Raw genomic sequence first — 21,231 nt, 5'->3', positions numbered from 1 at the left:
AGTACATGTATACATACTGATATATACTATGAAGCATCATGTATACATTTTGACATATATTTTGAAATACCATGTATACATTCTGATATATAATGTGAAGCACCATGTATACATTATGGGAATTCAACGGAGAAGAAGAGTACCATGTATACATTTTGGGAATCGTGAAGCACCCTGTGGACATTATCAGAATTGGATATAGACAAACTTTCGGATATACTTATTGTGAAGACATCTTCAGTTCTGTATTCAAATGATAAGAATGTATATAATGTAGCACATACATAGATTAATCAAAATATTCATGATTAAAAGTTTAATATGCCAGAATTGTTTTATAATTATTTAATGTATGTTGCTATACATCTTATGTATTTTCTGCCTATTCTGCAAAAATATACTGGGAATATTTTCTAAATAAAATGCATAAATAAACACAAACACATATATATATATACACACAAATAATTATTATACTATTAATCAATGCATATTTGTTATGTATAAAAAATGATACAAATATGATACCAAACTATACATTAAATATGCAGAATTATAACCATTTAAGTTTTAAAGAAAAATCAATATTTTTCTTGATGTATTTTGACCGCAGAATATAGACGTTATATAGGATATTATATGGAAGATGAAGAAAGTCTTCAGCATTATAGGAGCTAATCTGGCTAAAAAGTAGGAAGAAATTCTTTTGAAATACTATTTGAATGAATTTTAGTCCAAGTAAACACCCTTGATAGAAGGATTCTATTATGAAAGATTATGTTACTATAAATTAGGGGGAGTATGTACTGATTGTAGAGAAAAGAATATTTTGCTTAGCATGATTTTAGGGTTGAATACAAATTTGGCTACATAATGCCATTATTTTAGGACTATTTTTGCTATAAATGTTTTGGGTCAAAAAGATGCCAATTTTATGTAGAACTTATACCATTGTGTCAATTCCCCCAAATGGAATACTATTGACCCCCCTTCAACAAGGGAAAAGTACAGGGTGTGACCACCGGCCAAAAAAAAAAAGGGCAACTTACATAAATGACTACACTTTGGGGTTTTTTCTTAGACATAGCTACACTTTTGCTAATTACATTTCATAGCTATAGTAATGTGTATTCAAATTCGGTTGTATTCCAATTCGGCTGTATTTTGCTGTATTTAATTCGGATATATTCAATTCAGTTGTATTCATTCTTAACTACTTTTACACTATATTCAACTTATTGTATTTAAATTCGGTTGTATTCAAACAATATAAATGCAAAACAAATACAGGGATATTCAGATGTATTGAAATTTCACTGTATTCATTTGTATACAAAAAAATCTCTTTCCAAATACAGGTGAAAAATACATAAAAGAAACACTCTATTTTACACTAAAAAAATAACGAATACGTGAAATACAATCGGATATGAGATACAAGAAAAAAATACACTCACAGATTTGGGATACAAAGAAATAAAATACACTCGGATTTGAGATACAAGAAAAAAATACACTCAGATCTTAAAATACACCGCCGGAGTTTCCATTATCGGCAATGGCACCGTCATCCGGTAAGGATCCAACCAGAAACCATTTCTTTCTATGTATTCAACACGAACAAATAAAAGCAACACAATTTTACACTTAGATCTGAGCGGTGTCGGTGGCGGCGACGTGAGAAAAAGGAACTCATTAATGTATCAGAAGATGAGAAGAAGAGATTTGTAGATCAAAATAGAAAATATTTTGTGGAGTTGAGATCTGAATCGTGTAGTTGAATCGATAGATCTAATTTGATTGTTGTAAACGATCTTCGGTCTATAAAGCAAGGGAGATCTTCGGTCTATAAAGCAGTAAAATCAAAAGAAATGATGCTAAACATTTTTTAGCTCAAGATCTGTTCCATTGTTGAAAGAAGAAGAGAAATCCATTGTTGAAAGCAGAGATCTGTTCCATTGTTGAAAGAACAAGAGAAATCCATTGTTCAAAGGAGAGAGAGTTGAGGGAGAAGAGAGAGAGGGTTGAGGGAAAAGATTGGATACAGTGGAATAATTTTGATGCAGGGGAATATTAGTTATCTTGTGTAATTGAAATACAAGATTTAACTATGAGATGTAATTAAAATAAAGTGTAGCTACTAAATATAAATAACTCCTAATATTCTCTACACCATGTAGAATTCCCAAAAAAAAAAGGGTCCAAAAAGGCCCCATTTTAAGCAAATGACCCGAGTTGTCCATTCGGTCCAAATTAATACCAAGCGCTAGCCGCCCAGCCAATTCACTACCCAAAAAAATCAGACTTTTGTCGCAACAAAAGAGCGAAAAGTCATCACTAAGAGGTTCGCTACAAAAAGAACAAGACTATTTGTGCCTACTAAAGTCGCCACAAAAGATTGAATAGTCGACACTAAAGATTGACGAAAAAAATTCATGTTAAGCCTTCAAAAAATATCCCAAAACATGTATGCATACATTTATTAAACAGAAATTAGACACCAATGATACATTTTGTAAGTATACATTAATTATACATTAATTAAGCAAAAATTATACGTTGCTTATACAATTATTATACACAAATTATACAACAATGATATATTTTCTATATATATACTTTAGAGATACATATTCTATACGATAATGATACAGTTTATATACGTGTGTGATACATTTTTTCTATACATACTCAGTTGTGATACATATCCTATACAACAATGATACAATTTCTATACGTATGATACATTTTCTATACATATACAGTAGTGATATATATACAACAATGATACAGTTTATATACATATGCTGGAATTAGTTAAAAAATGACTAGAAAATGGAATTATTTTGAAAGGACTAAAAAATGACTTTTAAGATTCTTGAGCTATCGAGTGTTAATAGTTTCACCCGGATGATCATTTGTGTCCTTTTTGTATCGAACAAAGCTGGGCTCGAATTGATTCAAATTTTCTTGAAGTAGGTTATTAAGGGTAAAAATGGAGATGTTAAGACAGATACGTAACTTGTGGAAGATTATTGGACAGTGCAAAAATATTTACTTCTTGCAAATACTGGTGTCACTAACATCTGATTAAGTGCTGGAGAAAAGAGAAAATTAACACCTTTATATATTCTCCATTTTACATTGTACATCACATCATTGAGTTGGCTATACTTAATTGTAACATGTAATTTGTTCTTATATATTGTTAGAAATGGTACGTAATTAGCTAAGTTAGATTTCTCCTCCAAAACTGTTATGTGTTTGCTTCCACGAGTAACAGATTGCTTTAAATACGATTCTACAATATTGTGCGTATTTCGACTAATTGAGCGCTTTCAACCAACTCCTCAAATATAAAACTAGGTGAACATTTTGTTAAATATCATATTCAACAAGCAAATCATAGCGTATCTGGATGAAAATGTCAGCTTCTAATTTGTGAAAAGGCTTAAATATGGTAGTTCATAAATTGGTCATGACACGGCTACATGTATGGAGATAACTAAAGATACACATACAATTGTATGTCTTTCGTAAGTCAGCAACTTTTCCTCGTTTGTGCATTATCTGAAATTGGAATTTATATCTATAGCCTATAAATAATTAAAGATACACACATACAACTGTATGTCTTTCGTGAGTCAGCAACTTTTCCTCGTTTGTGCATTATCTGAAATTGGAATTTATATATATAGCCTATAAATAATTAAAGATACACACATACAATTGTATGTCTTTCGTAAGTCAGCAATTTTTTCCTCGTTTGTGCATTATCTGAAATTGAAATTTATTATCTATAGCCTATAGGCTAAAGCGTACATTAGATGACTAAGTAAAGTTAGCCCGTGCTGTGCTCGGGCCCAACCTCTAGTGCAGAAATTAGAATAAATCAATTTAATTAATATTTTTTAGCTATAATCAGCAAATTTAATCTCAATTTTAATTTATGATCATGAAGTAACTCAAGTTAATATTAACGTGATTTTTTTTATTTATTTTACAGTTGGGTTGCGGAATTATGGAGTTATACGGACATTCTAATACATGAAATAAAACTGTTATCGTTTCAATATTCAAGTGGGGCAACTTTATCTTCCTTTTTTGTCGGGTTTTTATTGAATATGTTTGCATGGAATTTTTCCTTAGAAATTTGATGCTAAAGTGAAAGTTAATGATAGAATTAAGAGTTTTTCAGCTTCTATTAATGGATTACGCAAACAACTATCAACATTTCATTCGCTTGATTCCTTTAAAGTTTAAACATGATGTGTTGCTATAGTTAAAATTGTAAGGAAAAAGAATTTTATGGAAATTTTATGACGCTTCTAAAAAATTGATAGCTCCTGCTTAATGTACTCTCTCTCTATATATATATATATTGATAAATTGTTCTTTCTCATTTAAGTTTTGTCACCTACAGAGCAATGACATCAATTTTGTTTGTAGAAATATAATAGTGGGTTTTGTGATACATCGCAACACAACTATTATAGTACAAATAAGTATTCGGCTCTTACAATTGTGCTCATCAAATAACAGGAAATATTTTTAGGACTTTAATGTGAATTAATACTATCAAATAAGCTTTTAAATCTTCTTTAATCCCAAACAATTTGTTGATAAAGAGGACAAAAGGGAAAAATTGAAACATGCAAGTTGTTTCAGTTGGCATTTAAAAGGAGTTCATGAATATTCTTTCTAATCTTGTATGCAAAGATTTCTATGAATAGTGATATATAAATTATTGTTGCTGTGTTATACTCTATAACTATGAATAGTCTGCTGATTAGTAGTCTTGATTTATTAATTATTTTGGAGTGAATATAAACCACCTATTCCTTGCGTTGTTGTGGAGTGCTTTTTTTGTTTGTTAATACTGTAAATAATTATGCAAATACTATCGATCAGCAACTATATACACGTTGAAGCTAAGAGTACAGCAGATGAGATAAAATAGAAAGAATAATTAACTTTTAAAAGCTGCAAATGGAGTAATGGAGTGCACCTGCATAAAGCTGAGAATTCAAAAGGGATCCACCGTACAGAGGGGTTAGTAAAAGGACAATTTGGTCGACACAACAAAGATTTTATGAATGAGCTACAGTAATCTATTTTTTCAGCCAATAGAACTGCTTCATTTGTTTACAATTACAGTTTTATAATTATCTTCATGGGCCCATATTACAAAAAAGCAGGATTGTTTTGATTAAAACGTTGATAGTTACATCAGCAAAAGGACACACTGGTAAATTCAGTGGCTGACCCTAAGCTTCTCTAGTTAGTGGCTTATATATAACTAGTGTATTTGACCGTGCTTCGCGTGGTATCTTAATAAATTTAAAAATGATCTTTTATAAATTACGTCAAGATAAATGAGATAATTTGTTTTGCTTAGACTGAAACTTCTTTTCCTTATTAACAAATTATGTATTATAAGATGCAATGCTATTGAAAACGATTAAAAAGAAAGGCATACAGATAATTAACGATCTTTTTGGATTGGTTGTGCCAAGTCAAGAAGGAAAATACAACTTCATAAAAGAGCAGATAAAATAGTTGAAAGCGGTAACCCTCCTATAATTCTGAAATCTAAGTAGTATTCTCTATAATTACACACAAACAAATGATGTTAAGCTTGGTATTGACTCTTAATTATATGTAATTAAAATTAGAACATTGGAGCACATAAATGATTTTATGATACCACACAGAATTCTATATGATACAATATATAGCTATTGTATAAAAATGACGTTCTTTTTAGTTGAACTTCTAGATTTGCGGAGATGAATAATGCATGGAACACATTTAAAAGATGAGGAAGTCGATCTACTTTCTTCATGTTTGTCAATTGCCATGTAGAATCCAGTTTCAAATATTTTGTAGTTGTTGTTATGCAATTTTGTGTTCACCTCTTCTCATATGGAATTAAATATGAACGAATTGCAAGAAGACAAAGAGTTAGAAAACATGTAACGTTTAATTTATCTGTTTCACTTTGATTTTGAAAGTTATTGTGTGTAAACACCTTAAATAGGGAAAGAGGACCTTCTGATCATCCATTTTCCTAAACGTCTTTCTCATTTAACATTTTTTAAACATAGCGCAATTAATCATAATTAAGAGAGTTAAGAAGTGACTTTTGAGTTATTTTAACATGGCACATATATGAACGGGGGAAATAGAAAAATGCCAAAAAAAATGAAGGAAAGAAAATTAATTGTTCTTGGCCAGAGAGGGGAAAAGATTTATTACCATAGCTATTTTTCACAAATATTGAGAAAAGAAAGTTCATAAATCAGTAATACTCTAGCAATTTCTAAATAAACTAAAGAGTATTACAAAGAACACGAAGGAGAACAAAAATAGCAACATACCTTGTATCAAATGTCTTTTTCGATGAAGTAGCGGAGGCTTGGCGCAAGAGACAAACGTGATCATTTTTTTTTTTTTTTTGTACAGCACCTAAATTGAGAATTTTGAAGGTAAAAGTGTAAAATCTAAGAAAATGGAAAAATCAAAATCCTGATCAATAAATGGTGCCATATCATCTTCCCAAGAACATCAATTTTTTTTATTAAAATAATTAGGACATTCATGCCAATAATGATAAATAGAAAATATGGGGAATTTTTTTTAAAAAAAAAAAGAAGAAAAAAAATAATTGTGCTTTTTGGTAAAAGGAAAGAGTCAGGTCACTCTCCTTTGCCTAGCTTTATAATATATATGGATATAGGTGATAGTAGATTTTGCTAGAATTATTTAGCTTGCCAATCAAAATCATCCAAGCAACAAAGTCTATATATTTTAATTTTCATATATTAAGGTGTATAATATAGACTAAACTAAAAGGTATGATGACCATTCTCAACAATTTTGTGTCACGAATAAACTCAAAAAGAAGATCAACAATAGAAGTTCTATAACATAATAATCTAAGGGTGAAAAAAAAAACATTCTAAAAAAATATTCATATAATAAAAGTACCAAGACACTCACTCACTTGCTAAAATAAATATTGTACCTGAGATGGGAACAATTCCTTCTGCATCAACATTTTCTTTATTTTGTGCTTTTGATCTCCTCCTCAGTTATACAATTTTGTGTTTTTGATCTCCTCGTCCATTCGACAATACTCTCCATTTATTGGAATGAATACCATGTTGGTGTGATTTTAATTAGGTGTCATAACCTGTACATTAAATTGTGAATTATGAAATTAATTACTAATACTAATTAAAGGTAGAAGTTATGAAGATGAGGGGGTGTGAGTTATGTAGATGACTTTGTAAATTAAAATAGAATAATTTAAAATGATATAAAAAATAAAAAAAATGAGAAAAAAGATAAATAGAATCCTTGGCCATATAGAGGTGCCACATAGGATTTTCTATTCCTAGTTTTATATTATATATAGATAGTAAAGTAATGACTTCTAAAATTTTCAATTTTCCGATTTCCAAATTCAGTTTGCATCATAACAAATGGTTATGCGTACGTCAATTTTCTTTCCAAATGTTGTATGAGAGTATTCGCGGGAACAAATGTTTGGTTGGCTAAAATTTCCGAAAGTACTTTGATACCTTGATCAAGCACAAACAGTTGCTCTAATATTAACAAAAATATCTTAAACTTATTAGTCAACATAAACTGCTAATTATAAAAAAACTATTTATTCTTAGTCTTCAATTGTTATTAGCAGGTAGATGAATTGTTCATATTGGGCTGAGTTGAGCTGAAAGGGTGGGATATGAACACTGAAAATTTATACTGTAACTGACATTAATAATTTACTTAGAATTGAAGCATAGTAAGTTATTATGGTTGAGAATAAATTACCTACGTCCTGCCCACACAGTATCGGCCACACTCCCAATCACATGTCGCAAATGTACACTTTAAGAAATAAAGTCACCACAAAATACTCTATTAATATATCAATCGCAACAATCAACCTTTCATTATTTTCTCATTTTCATTATATTAGTCTCATCTCATCTTACTCTGTACCATTCGCAAATCTCTCAAAATGTACTAGTGATTATGGGTAGCTCACAACTAGAGGTGTCAAATGGGTTAGCCCAGCCCAATCCAATCCAGCCCTAAAGGGTTAAAGAATTAAAAAGGCTAGGACGGGCTGACCCTTTTAATTGAAGGGCCAGCAAAATGGTAGCCCAACCCAGTCCTAAGTGAGCCGCGGGCTAGGACGGGTCAGCCCTTTAAGTTTTTTCGTCTTCCGAAATAACATTTTCTAAGTGATTTTTGGTACAATTTGAACATGAAACTTTTACAATATGAAATAGAATTTTCTACCACCCATTCTTGCACAAATCTTAAAGGGAACAAATAAAAAAATATTATTTTTGATCACTAATTCAGATCACGTTGGGCATAAATACCGAAAACCGAAAAAACGGACCGAACCGAATTAATTCGGTTTTTCGGTGTTCAGGTTTTCGGTTCGGGTTCGGTTTCAATTTTCAAAAATTTTGGGGTTCGATTCGGTGTTCGGGGTTTAGTATTCGGTTTTTCGGGTTTTCGGTTTAAACCGAAATATTATATATTAGCCAAAAAATATTAAATAGTCCAAGCTCATGCCAATTAAATTTAAGCCCAAAAAAAATAGAACCCAAGCCCTCTTTCATTCTTTCTGTTGTATCTCTAATTACCCAAGCCCACTTTCACTCTTTTGTTTTTGTATCAATCTTCAGACCTCAAACCTAACGTATCCCTAATTTTCCTAATTTTCACTTCTCAGTCATCATACCATGGCTAGTCAATCAAACAAGCCTCAATCTGTTTATGACTTCACTGTTAAGGTTAGCCCTTTAATTATTTCAATTTCGGGTTCTTTTTTTCTTTCTAAATTGTTCAATTTTGCCTATATTTTCAGCAAGAAATATTGTTCTGTTTGGTTTATTAGTTACGAATTAGGAAATTGAGTTATGGAGGGTTTTTTTAAATCTTTTTTTGGGTTAGTGAGTGATTGAATTTTGTTTTTGTATTGATATGAACAACCAACTTAAGTAAAGAATGTGAAAAGATCATTCATTTTTGCTTTTGTTTATTTTCTTGTGGTTTTGTTGATTGGGGTTTTGAGTTCTGAGGCACTGGTTTGAGTTTGTGGCTTAGTAAATGATTTAAAGACCTTTTTGTCTATATATGAACTACCAAGATATGCTAACAATGTGAAAAATCATTCATATTTTATTCACTTATAGTTTTGGTGTAAAGGGTTCTAGCTATGACGTGTAGATAGTTGGGATATTTTGTTAAAATGGATGTGGTTGAACAACACAAGCATAGTGTATTGTATACATTTTCCAACCATCTAAGTGCTATTAATGCAATTGATTAAACTTATCAGTAAAACAGAAAGGAAAAGATGAGCAGAAGGTGTAAACTTGTGGTATATGGTATTAGCTTAGTGCTAGCAGCCAATTAACTTGTGATATATGCATTTTGTGGAGCTTGTTTTAGTTTCTTTATAGTCTAAAGTTTTGGTTTCAAATCTGTTTTGATGTTGATAAGTAATGAAACATTATTGATTGAGAGTAGTTCTTTCTCAGGATTATACGGCTTAAGCTGTAACCGTGATAAGATATCGGATGGCTAAAGCTCTTTTAATTTTTGCAGGATGCCAAGGGCAATGATGTTGATCTCAGCATTTACAAGGGGAAGGTCCTTATCATTGTCAATGTTGCATCACAGTGGTATGTATTAGCTTGATAGTTGTTTTATTCAGTATATGTTTGAGATCTCTTCCTCTGTTTTCCAAGATTTCAGTAGGAACTTTTGTCAGAGAAATAATAGTCTGTTTTTTCATTCCTTTTTGTGATTTGTAAAGTGTGCTGCTGCCACAGTTTCTGTGCTGCTGCTGCTGCTGAAACTGTGGTGCTGACTGCTGAAAGCCTGAATTGAAAAAACCGAAACCGAACCGAACCAAACTTCAAAAAACCGAAACCGAATTAGTTTGGTTCGGTGTTCGGTGTCCACTTTCAAAACACCGAAACCGAAATATCCGAACCGAAGTATGAGAAAACCGAACCGAAGAACCGAACGCCCACCCCTACGTTCAAAAGAAATTAAACATAATATAAATTCTAAGACTAAAAAGTATTACTCCAGTTTCTAATTTATTACTCAATAGTAAATACATTCTTTTTTCTCATTACTTTTTATCTTTTTCTTTAATTTACTTATATTTTTTAAAAAATTAATTAATTTATTATTCTTTTCTGGCCTCAAGGGCTGGCCTCAGCCCACCCTTAAGGTCGGCGGGCCAAGAAAGGCTGGACTTTTGAGTCTCACTTCTATATGGGCCAAAAAAATCTTAACCCAACCCTACTTAAATAAAGAATTGGGTTGGGCCGACCCCGCCGGCCAAGTCCATATTAACAGCTCTGCTCACAACATGCATTTTTTTGCACGGATTGCCCTTCTTTTGGGGTGGTCTTTAAATTTTACCCCTCATATTTGTGTTCTTTAAGTTTTGCCCTTCGCTTGGATACCTGAGGTTCTGGGTTCGAACCCCCGCTCAGGCATAAAATAAAAAAATAATTTCGCAAGGCAGGGCTGGGGGGAGTGTATGCCGGATCCGACATACAATCCTTAAGGAAAAACTAAAGTTATGCCAGAAGGGGCAGACTTTGCCTTGAAACATATTTTTTTTTTTTACTTTTCAAGGCAAACTTTTAATTATGCCTTAAGGAAAAGTTCCGCCTTATGGGGCATACTTTTAGTTATGCCTTAACTAAAAGTGTGCCCCATAAAATATAACTAAAAGTATGCCCCATAAGGCGAAACTTTTCCTTAAGGCATAACTAAAAGTTTGCCTTAAGGAAAAGTTCTGCCTTATGAGGCATACTTTTGGTTATGCCTTAATTAAAAGTCTGCCGCATAAGGCATAGTCCCTTAAGAAAAATTTTTGCCCATAAGGCATAACTAAACTATGCCTTGAGGAAACGTTATGCCCCCTCCGGCATAACTTTAGTTTTTCCTTAAGGACTTTATGCCGGATCCGGCATACAATCCTTAAGGAAAAACTAAAGTTATGCCGGAAGGGGCAGACTTTGCCTTGAGACATATATTTTTTTTTATTTTTTTTTACTTTTCAAGGCAAACTTTTAATTATGCCTTAAGAAAAAGTTCCGCCTTATGGGACATACTTTTAGTTATCCCTTAACTAAAAGTGTACCCCATAAAATATAACTAAAAGTATGCCCCATAAGGCATAGTTCCTTAAGGAAAAGTTTTGCCCATAAGACATAACTAAAAGTTTGTCTTAAGGAAAAGTTCTGCCTTAAGGCATAACTAAAAGTTCTTCCTTAAGACATAACTAAAAGTTTGCCCCATAAGACATAACTAAAAGTTTTCCTTAAGGCATAACTAAAAGTTTGCCTTAAGGAAAAGTTCTGCCTTATGAGACATACTTTTGGTTATGCCTTAATTAAAAGTCTGTCCCATAAGGCATAGTTCCTTAAGGAAAAGTTTTGCCCCATAAGACATAACTAAACTATGCCTTGAGGAAAAGTTATGCCCCCTCCGGCATAACTTTAGTTTTTCCTTAAGGACTTTATGCCGGATCCGGCATACACTCCCTCCAACCCTGTCTTGAGAAAATATTTTTTTATTTTATGCCTGAGCGGGGGTTCGAACCCAGAACCTCAGGTATCCAAGCTAAGGGCAAAACTTAAAGACCACAAATATGAGGGGCAAAATTTAAAGACCACCCCAAAAGAAGGGCAATTCGCATGTACTTCATGTTGGTATACTCTCAAGTCCAGGCTTAGGCCACATCATCCCCGTATTAGCCCTTGGAAACCGCCTCACCACTCACCATAACGTCTCTGTCAGCGTTTTTGTTATCACCTTCGGTAGCTCTCTGGCCGAAACAGATATTCTCAAATCCGCCAAAAAATCAAATCTTATTAATATAATTGAAATACCAGCTGTAGACATCTCTAACCTTATTGATTCCAACACAAAAATAGTCACTCAGCTTTGTGTACTTGTACGTGAAACTTTACATATTGTTAAGTCCGCGGTATCCGCCAAGAAGCATATTCTTGACGCTCTCATCGTTGACCTTTTCACCAAACTATGTATTTATTCCAACCAGTGCATGGTTTACAGCTTTGACTTTATACTGTCCTGGCCTTGACAAAGAAATTGAAGGTCTATATGACGAACCCAGGTTGCACACCGGTTCGACCCGAAGACATGGTTGATCCAATGCTGGACCGTAACAATCAGGATTATCGCGAGTACATCAGAGGACCTGGGATTGGGATATGTTTGTCGGATGTAGGGCTGCTTATCGAGCGGATTGGACGGATTATTACGCTTAACAGTTCGGCTTAGCGGTTATCTGCTTTTAAAAGTGCTAATCCGCTAGCCAACCTATAAGATATCGGTTGATTCGGTATCAGATTAGCAATTATCGGACGGTTATCGGGCGGTGTATCGGTTAAATCTAAGAGAAAAATGAATGATAAAATCACATGTAGTCAAGGAAATTACCTGCATTTAAAGTGACTCAAAATGTAATATTTTTACCTTATAGGTTATAAAGAAGATATTGATATCCTCCAAAAAAAAAAAAAGGGATAGGAACATAACCATGAAGATTGAAATGTTGGATTCAATATTAGTAAAAATACCATAGCAAGTAGCAACAGTTTTCCAAGAAAATTAGCAAACTACAATATAGGCAAACAAGAAACAGGGAATGAACTATTTGATAGAAAACAACCAGGTTTCACAATTAACAGAAATAGAGATACATATTTTAGGTTGAGGCTTTAGCTTTAGGTTTACAAATTACAATCACAATACATATTTTATTTTTTAGGGCTAAGAATATAAATATGACAAATTCTTAACGGATTAACGGTTTACTCGATAAGAAAATTGAGTAATCCGCCCCCGCACCGATAAGCCGATAACTATAAAATTTTAATCCATTCCCCAACCGCTGATCCGATAACGCAATACCATTAAGCCAATAAGTCAATTTTGCAGTTGGGTTAACGGTAGCGGTTCGGTTTTGAACAGCTCCTGTCGGATGGAATCTTGATGAACACTTGGGAAGATGCGGAGACCCGTTCACTCAAAGCACTTCGAGAAAATGAAATATTAAAAGCAATCGTGAATTCACCGGTTTATCCAATTGGACCATTAAGAAGACACAACCAACAAATCCTAGATGGTGACAAGAATTTCGTAGTCAATTGGTTGGACGAACAAACTCCTAATTCGGTGCTATACATATCTTTCGGAAGTGGTGGGACTCGTTAGCTTTTGGGTTGGAATTAAGCCAGCAGAAGTTCATTTGGGTGGTAAGGCCACCATCAGAAGATGGTGCAAACAAGACATTTTTCACAACGGTAAAAGGTGGCGATGGCACTTCTGAGTACTTGCCGGGAGATTTTCTAACACGGACTAAAGATTTTGGATTGGTGATTCACGTTTGGACGGATCAAGCGCAAATTTTTAGCCCTCCGTCAGTTGGGGGATTTTGTCACACTGTGGATGGAATTCCAGCATTGAGAGCATAACAAATGGTGTGCCAATGATTGCATGGCCGTTATATGCTGAACAGAGACTAAGTGCCACTATGCATACAGAGGAACTAGGGATTGCTGTCAGCCCAATAGTATTACCAGCCAAAAAAGTAGTGGAAAGGGAAGAAATAGAGCAATTGGTGAGAACGGCAATGCAATATATAAAAGGAAATGAATTGAGAAAGTGCAGAAAAAGCGCTAAGTATAGGAGGCTCATCTCATGATTCCATGTGTGAAGTCCTCAAAGACATTCAGAAGAGAATACTGTTAAGTTTAAAGACTACAGATGCATTAAGTGAGAGACTTTAAAGGTGAAGTATGAATTGGGAAATGGAGGGAAATGAAAGTTTGAAAAACAACCTTTCAAGTGAACACTTCTCCCACATTGGTGGTTGAAAGTGTTATGTGTGTGCTTATATTAAGCAACACATTCTCTAGCTCATAAAAGGTTGAGAAGAGGTCCATCCCTTGCGCCGTCGTCGTCGCTCGGTTCGGATTTGGGGATTTGGATTTGGTCAAATGATCTGATTGATATTATTTCCATTTTCGTTACTTAATATTTCCAATCCGGATATTAATTAATTCACGCGAAATTTAACTTAATTCATTAAATTCGCGGAATTAACATAACTATGACCTCTTCTTCACCGAACATGCACTTTCACACCTGTTCAGATCAAAATAACAGGCTATAAATTTTCAGAGGCTTCGCCTCATTTTTTACACTGAAAAACTACAAACATTTTTTTGTTCTCTGAAAAAAACGCATTTTCCTTTCCCCTCATACTACATTCGTTTCAAAACAAGAAAACAATAAGTGTCGTGCGATTACTACCATTCGTTGAGTTCGCTGAAATTCTGCAATTTTCATTGTCGGTATTGCAGAATAGAATTCCGTTCTATCCTGGGAAGAATTAATCCAAACCTTTGGCAACTGTGAGGGGATTAAATTCTTTAAGGAAACACAGTTTTTCTGTGGGCTCGAAATAAACATATTGTTCTTTAGTTTATGTAAACAGATTACTATTTGATTAACAAGAATCACAAATGCTTGGTTACAAGAAAAATATGTGTTAGGAAACTGTCTAAAAGGGTTGAGCAGATTGGTAATAAAGGCTAATATATCGGCCTAAAATAATCTGTGTTATGCACTTTATGTATTGTAATTATTTACAGTATGCTTCGAATAATTTGTAATAAGCAATCTAATTGCTTGGGTTGATATTTCTCTCCTTTATATAACTTGCAAATCTTCACAATTAAACTTGGTATATATGTGGCGAAAGAAAATTATAAAAGTATATGTACTAGCACAGGCATGATCATAGGTCGACGGTACGCAAGGTAACAGAAAAAGCGTACATTGGTTGTATTAATATATGGTCCTGTATATAATTTTAAGATACATTTTCCGGACGGTTCTTCTCATCCACTTTGAGCAAATAAATTTAGGAACAATACAGGGTGACATAACGGTTAATAAAATTGAAATGAATCATGAGATATTATAGTTTAGTTATGTAGGAACAATCATGTGGAAGTTAATATACCGTAAATAGATCTTTGCACAGAAAAAACAATTACTTATATGTGATATTTTTCTTGAACTTATCTATATTTTAGTAGAAAAACTTTATCCAATACATGATGTACCAATACTTACCCTGCCTAATAGGGTACTTTAACCCCAAAAAAATTAATACATGCACTGAGGGGAGTATAGTTTATAAACTAATTAAGGGGCGTGGTGGTTTGTCCACCACCCTTACAAGAAAATAAATAAATAGAGGAACACTTTTCATTGACTTGTTTTTAGTATCTCAACTTCAGATTTACTCCCTTAGTTTTGTCATTTCTGGCCTGGGTTGTGGCGAGGCTAATAATACAGACCTAACCCGTGCATTTTTTGTCATCTAGGATTAGTATAAGTAACAGGCTGTCAAATTATGCCTCATTTGTTTTCATTAAAATTATGGCGTCTGAATCTAAATGCACATCTAAATAATTAAGATATTGTTTTTAAATCTGAACATTGAATGAGCAAGACTAGTTTTCAACACTTGAATGTGCATACTTTATATATTTGTAATTATAGTAAATATACACTTCAAATAAAAAAGTAATTATATTAGAATAGATAGAATAGATATATTAATTTAATAGAATAAAATCATTATTGATTAAAATGAAATATTTATGTTCGCTTGTGATGGTGGAGATGGTTTGTAGTTATGGTGGAGATGGTTTGTAGTTATGGTGGTGATGGTGTTAGTGGCTATAGTAATAGTGGTGGTGATAGTTGTGATGGTGGAAGTCGCTGGTGTTGTAGTGACTGGTACTGTTGTAGTGACTGACGGTTGGAAGAGGGGTGATGGTTGTGATGGTGGAGTTGGTTGATGTTAGTAGTTGGTGGTGGTTGACGATGTTTTGGTAGTAGTTGGCGGCGGTGCTAGTTGTGGGGGTGGAGGTGGTTGGTAGTAAGGATTGGCCGCAAATGATCGCAGAGGGCAAAAATTTAACTAAGCAAATTTTCGTAATTTATTCATCTTTGTCAAATTACCTCAAGGAGTACTGCCTGACGACCAAAAACACTTATTTATTCGTAAAAGATGGGTCAATTTTCGAACATAAGTACTTTTGGCTACATAAAACTTGATCAATCTTCAATTCTTTTGAACAGGTCGATGAATTGTTCATTATATTGAAATACTAGGTGAGTATGGCCCATGCCAGCATTGGCCCACTATTGTGAGCGTTGGAACCGTTATTTTTTATTTAGCTTCTATTTTGGTATGAAACTGCATATAATAAAAAAGGATTACCTCTGAAAATATAGAGAGCAAAAGGAAGGAGGAAGTAAACTGAGAATCAGTATATGATTATCAAATTTATATCTCAAACACTATGTTTTTCAATTTATTAGATAGAAAAATATCTATATGACATCGATCCAAGTCGAAGTTGATTTTTTTAAAAAAAGTGATTGAAACAGAGAATGTAAAAGAGTTTTCTCAAGGTCGTGATCTCTATTTGAACCTTAAAATCATAGAAAATTCAAGCCGAAAGATCCATTAACTTTTTAGAAATTAACAGGGTGTAACGATAACATACTAAAGATTTTTGTCCTACTATATTCCTCCAAAAGAAAACTAATGATGAGTCCAAATTAAAAGAGAATGAACAAATTAGAAAAGCAAAATTAAAAGAGAATGAACAAATTAGAAAAGAACAGAAGTTGACAGAAATATCGTTTTATAGGTCGGTCCGTTGTGGCTGTGGCTGTTGGAATAATAACCAGCTTATAAGCAAAAGGCGGAAACGGCCCTCAACTTAATTTTAAATGACCAAAAACAGACATGTTGAAACTAATGCTTATTAAATAAAGAAAAGAAATATATCCCCTGACTATTTAGTCTTAGTCTTCAATTGTTTTTAGCAGGTAGATGAATTGTTCATAACGGGCTGAGAGAGTTGAACGGGTGCGATATGAAGAATGAAAAGTTATATAAACTGATCTTAATAATTTACTTAGAATTGAGGTATATATAGTAAATTATTATTGTTGATAATAAATCATTTACTTACGTACTGCATTGAAATATATACCATACTAACCAATCACATGTCGCCAGTGTACATATACTGATACACGTTAAGAAATAAGACGTCACCAACAAAAATGCTCTATAAATATATCAATCGCAACAATCAACATTTTCATTCTGTTCTCATTTTCATACCTTCATCTCATCTCATCTCATTTTACTCTGTACCATTCACAAATCCCTCAGAAAATAATATTGTGACAATGTGTAGCTCACAACAAGTTCTTCATGTTGGTATACTCTCAAGTCCAGGCTTAGGCCATATCATCCCCGTATTAGCCCTCGGTAACCGCCTCATCACCCACCATAACGTCTCTGTCACCATTTTTGTTATCACCTCCGGCAGCTCTCTGGCAGAAACGGAGATTCTCAAATCTGCCAACAGCTCAAATTTGATTAATATAGTTGAAATACCAGCTGTAGACATCTCCAACCTTATTGATTCCAGCACAAAAATGGTCAATCAACTTTGCGTACTTGTACGTGAAACTTTACCTGTTGTTAAGCCCGCGATATTTGGCAAGAAGAATATTTTGGACGCTTTCATTGTTGACCTTTTCTGCACTGAAGCTTTGCCAATTGCAAAAGAATTTGGATTACCTAAGTATGTGTATATTCCAACGACTGCATGGTTTACTGCTTTGACTGTATACTGTCCTGTTCTTGACAAAGAAATTGAAGGTCAATATGTGGAGCAAGACGAACCGTTGAAAATCCCGGGTTGCAAACCGGTTCGACCGGAAGATGTGGTTGATCCAATGCTGGACCGGAACGATCAGGATTATCACGAGTACATGAGAGTACTTGGGACAGGGTTCTGTTTGTCGGATGGGATCTTGATGAACACTTGGGAAGATGTGGAGACCGGTTCACTCAAAGCGCTTCGAGAAAATGAAATATTAAAAGAGATCGTGAATTCACCGGTTTATCCGATTGGACCGTTAAGAAGACACAACCAACAAATCATCATAGAAGGGAGTGATGATGACGATAGGAACTTTGTACTCAATTGGTTGGACGAACAAACTCCTGTTTCAGTGCTATACGTATCTTTTGGGAGTGGTGGGACCCTTTCATTAGAGCAATTAGCGGAACTAGCTTTTGGGTTGGAGTTAAGCCAGCAGAAGTTTGTTTGGGTTGTAAGGCCACCGTCTGAGATCGGTGCAGACAAGTCATTTTTCACGACGGGAAAATGTGGCGATGGCACTCCTGAGTATTTGCCAGAAGATTTTCTAAGTCGAACGAAAGATTTTGGATTGGTGATTCAGATGTGGACGGATCAAGCCGGAATTTTGAGCCACCCATCAGTTGGAGGATTTTTGTCACACTGTGGATGGAATTCGAGCATTGAGAGTATAACAAATGGTGTGCCAATGATTGCATGGCCGTTATATGCTGAACAAAGACAAAATGCGACTATGCTTGCCGAGGAACTTGGAGTGGCTGTTAGGCCAAAGGTGTTACCAACTAAGAAAGTGGTGGAAAGGGAAGAAATAGAGAAATTGGTAAGAACGGTAATGCAATATAAAGAAGGAAAGGAATTGAGGGAAAATGTGAAGAAGCTGAAGATGAGTGCAGAGAAAGCACTAAATGTAGGAGACTCCTCTCACAATTCAATGTGTGAATTCCTCAAAGACATTGAGAAAAGAACCCATGGTTCCAAGGAAAACATGTCCGATGTAACTATCTAAAAAGGGTAAGCAACTTGGTAATTAGGGCTATATATATTGCCCAAAAATTTTCTATGTTATGCTGTTTATCCACTGTAATTTACATATGCTTCGAATAATTTGTAGTAATAATTAAGCAGTCTCGTTGAAAGTGTAGAGACCTTAGCTTGAAGCAACGAATGAATAATGTTGATTGCCGTGTATGATCTCTATGGTCGATGGTAACAAAAAGAGCATACATACCTTGATTGTATAATATGTTGTCCTATAGTTAAGATGGATGTATCGAATGGGCTTTCTCATTCTTTTAGAACAAATATATTAAGGAACAATACAGTGTGGCGTAGCGGTTATTTTAAAAAAAAAAAAAAAAAAATTGGAACAGAGTTTAAATTTCAATAAAGTGAAAAAAATGCTTTGTGTTTGTTGGTTTATGGTTTTGTTGTGTGTAATTATCATGCGGAGTTTAATACCGTAAGTCAAACGAGATATATTAGTTAAACTGAGAAAAGGATTGCTTCAAGGTAATGTTTTTGTATTTATTTAAATTGCAATAATAAAAAAACTTATCTATGCACGTACTAACAGTAATAAAAAAAAGTTATCTATACACGTACTAAGAGTAATAAAAAAAGTTATCTATACACGTACTAAGAGTAATAAAAAATGTTATCCATACACGTACTAACGAGAATATACTTTACAAATTAGTTAAGATATGTGGGAGGTGGTTTGGCTTCCACCCTTATAAAAAAATAAAAAAATAGAAGAACACTTTTCATTGTTTTAGTATTCCCTCTCTTTCATAATAAATAGAGGAACACTTTTCAATGTTTTTTACTTGGATATACCTCTTAAGAAAACTATTCATTTTGATGAAGTAGTATTTTTATTAACTTACCTTTGATAAATATCTTGAAAAAATGTAGCTCTTTAATTAGTAGTTTTTTATTTATTATATAAAACTCTCTTTATTTAAGCAAGGATAAAATTATATTGAAAGAACATCATTAATGTCTTCTTGATTATGTAAAACACCATTTATTTTAAAATGGAGAGAGTATCTCAACTAAAGATTTACTCAAAGTATCTCAACTACAAATTTACTCCCCTGGGTTTGTCATTTCTAAAGTATTCATATGGGTTGTGCGGATGCTAATAATACAAGACAGAACCTGTTACACCACGTATCTTAGAACCAAGGTTAGACTCGTATTATTAGAGTTTTAACGAAAATGTTAAAAGTTTGATTGTTTTGCGAAAATGATTGACAGGCCTAATTCGGGCAGCCATAACACCTTGATTAATTGAGAATGTGGGAAAGTTCTCTTAATGAAAGTTGCATTACGTAGAAATACCCAACCATATAAAGATTAGTTTCAAAACAGAGAGCAGAGCAAGAAGTTATGAGCGTCGCAAAACCTCTTAGAGGGGCAGGCCTGCATCCGCGTTGGCCACTCGTCGCAGGCCCAGAGCAGAAATATCAGGTTCTGAATCTCGGCCTGATCTGCGTTGGCCACACGTCGCGGGCCCAAATGGGTGGGCTGGGGTTTCAGGTCAGATTTCGAGTTTTCGCATGTTAAGTTATATTTAAGTTTGGGGTTCATTCCTTAACACCCTTAGTCACGGAAAATCATTCTGAGGCAAGAGATAACAAGTCCCAAGCCTCAAGAATCCTTCAAGGTGAGTTCCAATGATTATAGGTTGTATTCAAGTCTCTAGTCGCTTTCTAACTTGAGTAAACCCTTCTAATCCATAGAGTTATAATTGGAACATTGTTGTTGGATGTGGAAATCCTAACATTCGAATTCAAAGAGATAGAACTTCAAAAAGGTAATACTTCTACTCTCTAATCATTTATAGTTATGAATTGATGAGTCATTCGGAGAGTAGTAAATGGGTTTGATAAAGAGCATCATATGTGTTATACCCCATTTTAACCCGGGAGTTGAAGCGGAAGTACAACATATTGGAGATTCCTAAATATGCTTTGTTTATTTTTAAGGAGTCGCCACCTAATTGATTTTATGGTGAATTAGGACACCTGATTATTAACTAAGGTAAAGTTAAAACTAAACCTCTGTTAATGGTCTGCTTAACCAGTGTGATTCTAGGTAAGGGTTCTATATTATCCTAAAGGGAAGGGGTTAGGCATCCTTTAGAATCCGTTAACTTACGATTATCCGACCAAACTTAGATTAATTAATCAATGTTGGATATAGTATTTAAATTTTAAAAGAAAGCTTGTGCAAATAAGACTTGTAAAAATATAACAATTTACGCAAAAGAGGATTTTAAAATGTCATTTTTTATAAAAGAAAGAAGACTTCAAATAATAATACTGTAAAAAAATGGGACTAATAATTCGCATAAGAGGGGATTTTAGAA

At 33.8% G+C, this 21,231-nt stretch overlaps 1 protein-coding gene and 1 pseudogene across 1 annotated transcript; both read left to right on the top strand.

The window, feature by feature from the left end:
* Positions 1 to 8,675: 8,675 nt before the first annotated feature.
* LOC132623644 (anthocyanidin 3-O-glucosyltransferase 5-like) lies at positions 8,676 to 19,447 on the top strand. Its single transcript, XM_060338426.1, has 3 exons — positions 8,676 to 8,822; positions 9,640 to 9,716; positions 17,385 to 19,447. The coding sequence occupies exons 1-3, from the start codon at positions 8,772 to 8,774 to the stop codon at positions 18,862 to 18,864; spliced, it is 1,608 nt and encodes a 535-aa protein (XP_060194409.1). The 5' UTR covers positions 8,676 to 8,771; the 3' UTR covers positions 18,865 to 19,447.
* Positions 12,362 to 14,438, top strand: LOC132623645 (anthocyanidin 3-O-glucosyltransferase 5-like; annotated as a pseudogene).
* Positions 19,448 to 21,231: the final 1,784 nt, after the last annotated feature.

Source organism: Lycium barbarum, chromosome 12 (assembly GCF_019175385.1).
Source record: "Lycium barbarum isolate Lr01 chromosome 12, ASM1917538v2, whole genome shotgun sequence".
Lineage (NCBI taxonomy): Eukaryota > Viridiplantae > Streptophyta > Magnoliopsida > Solanales > Solanaceae > Lycium > Lycium barbarum.
The sequence above is the reverse complement of the archived record's forward strand: the minus strand, read 5'-3'. Positions and strand labels throughout refer to the sequence as shown.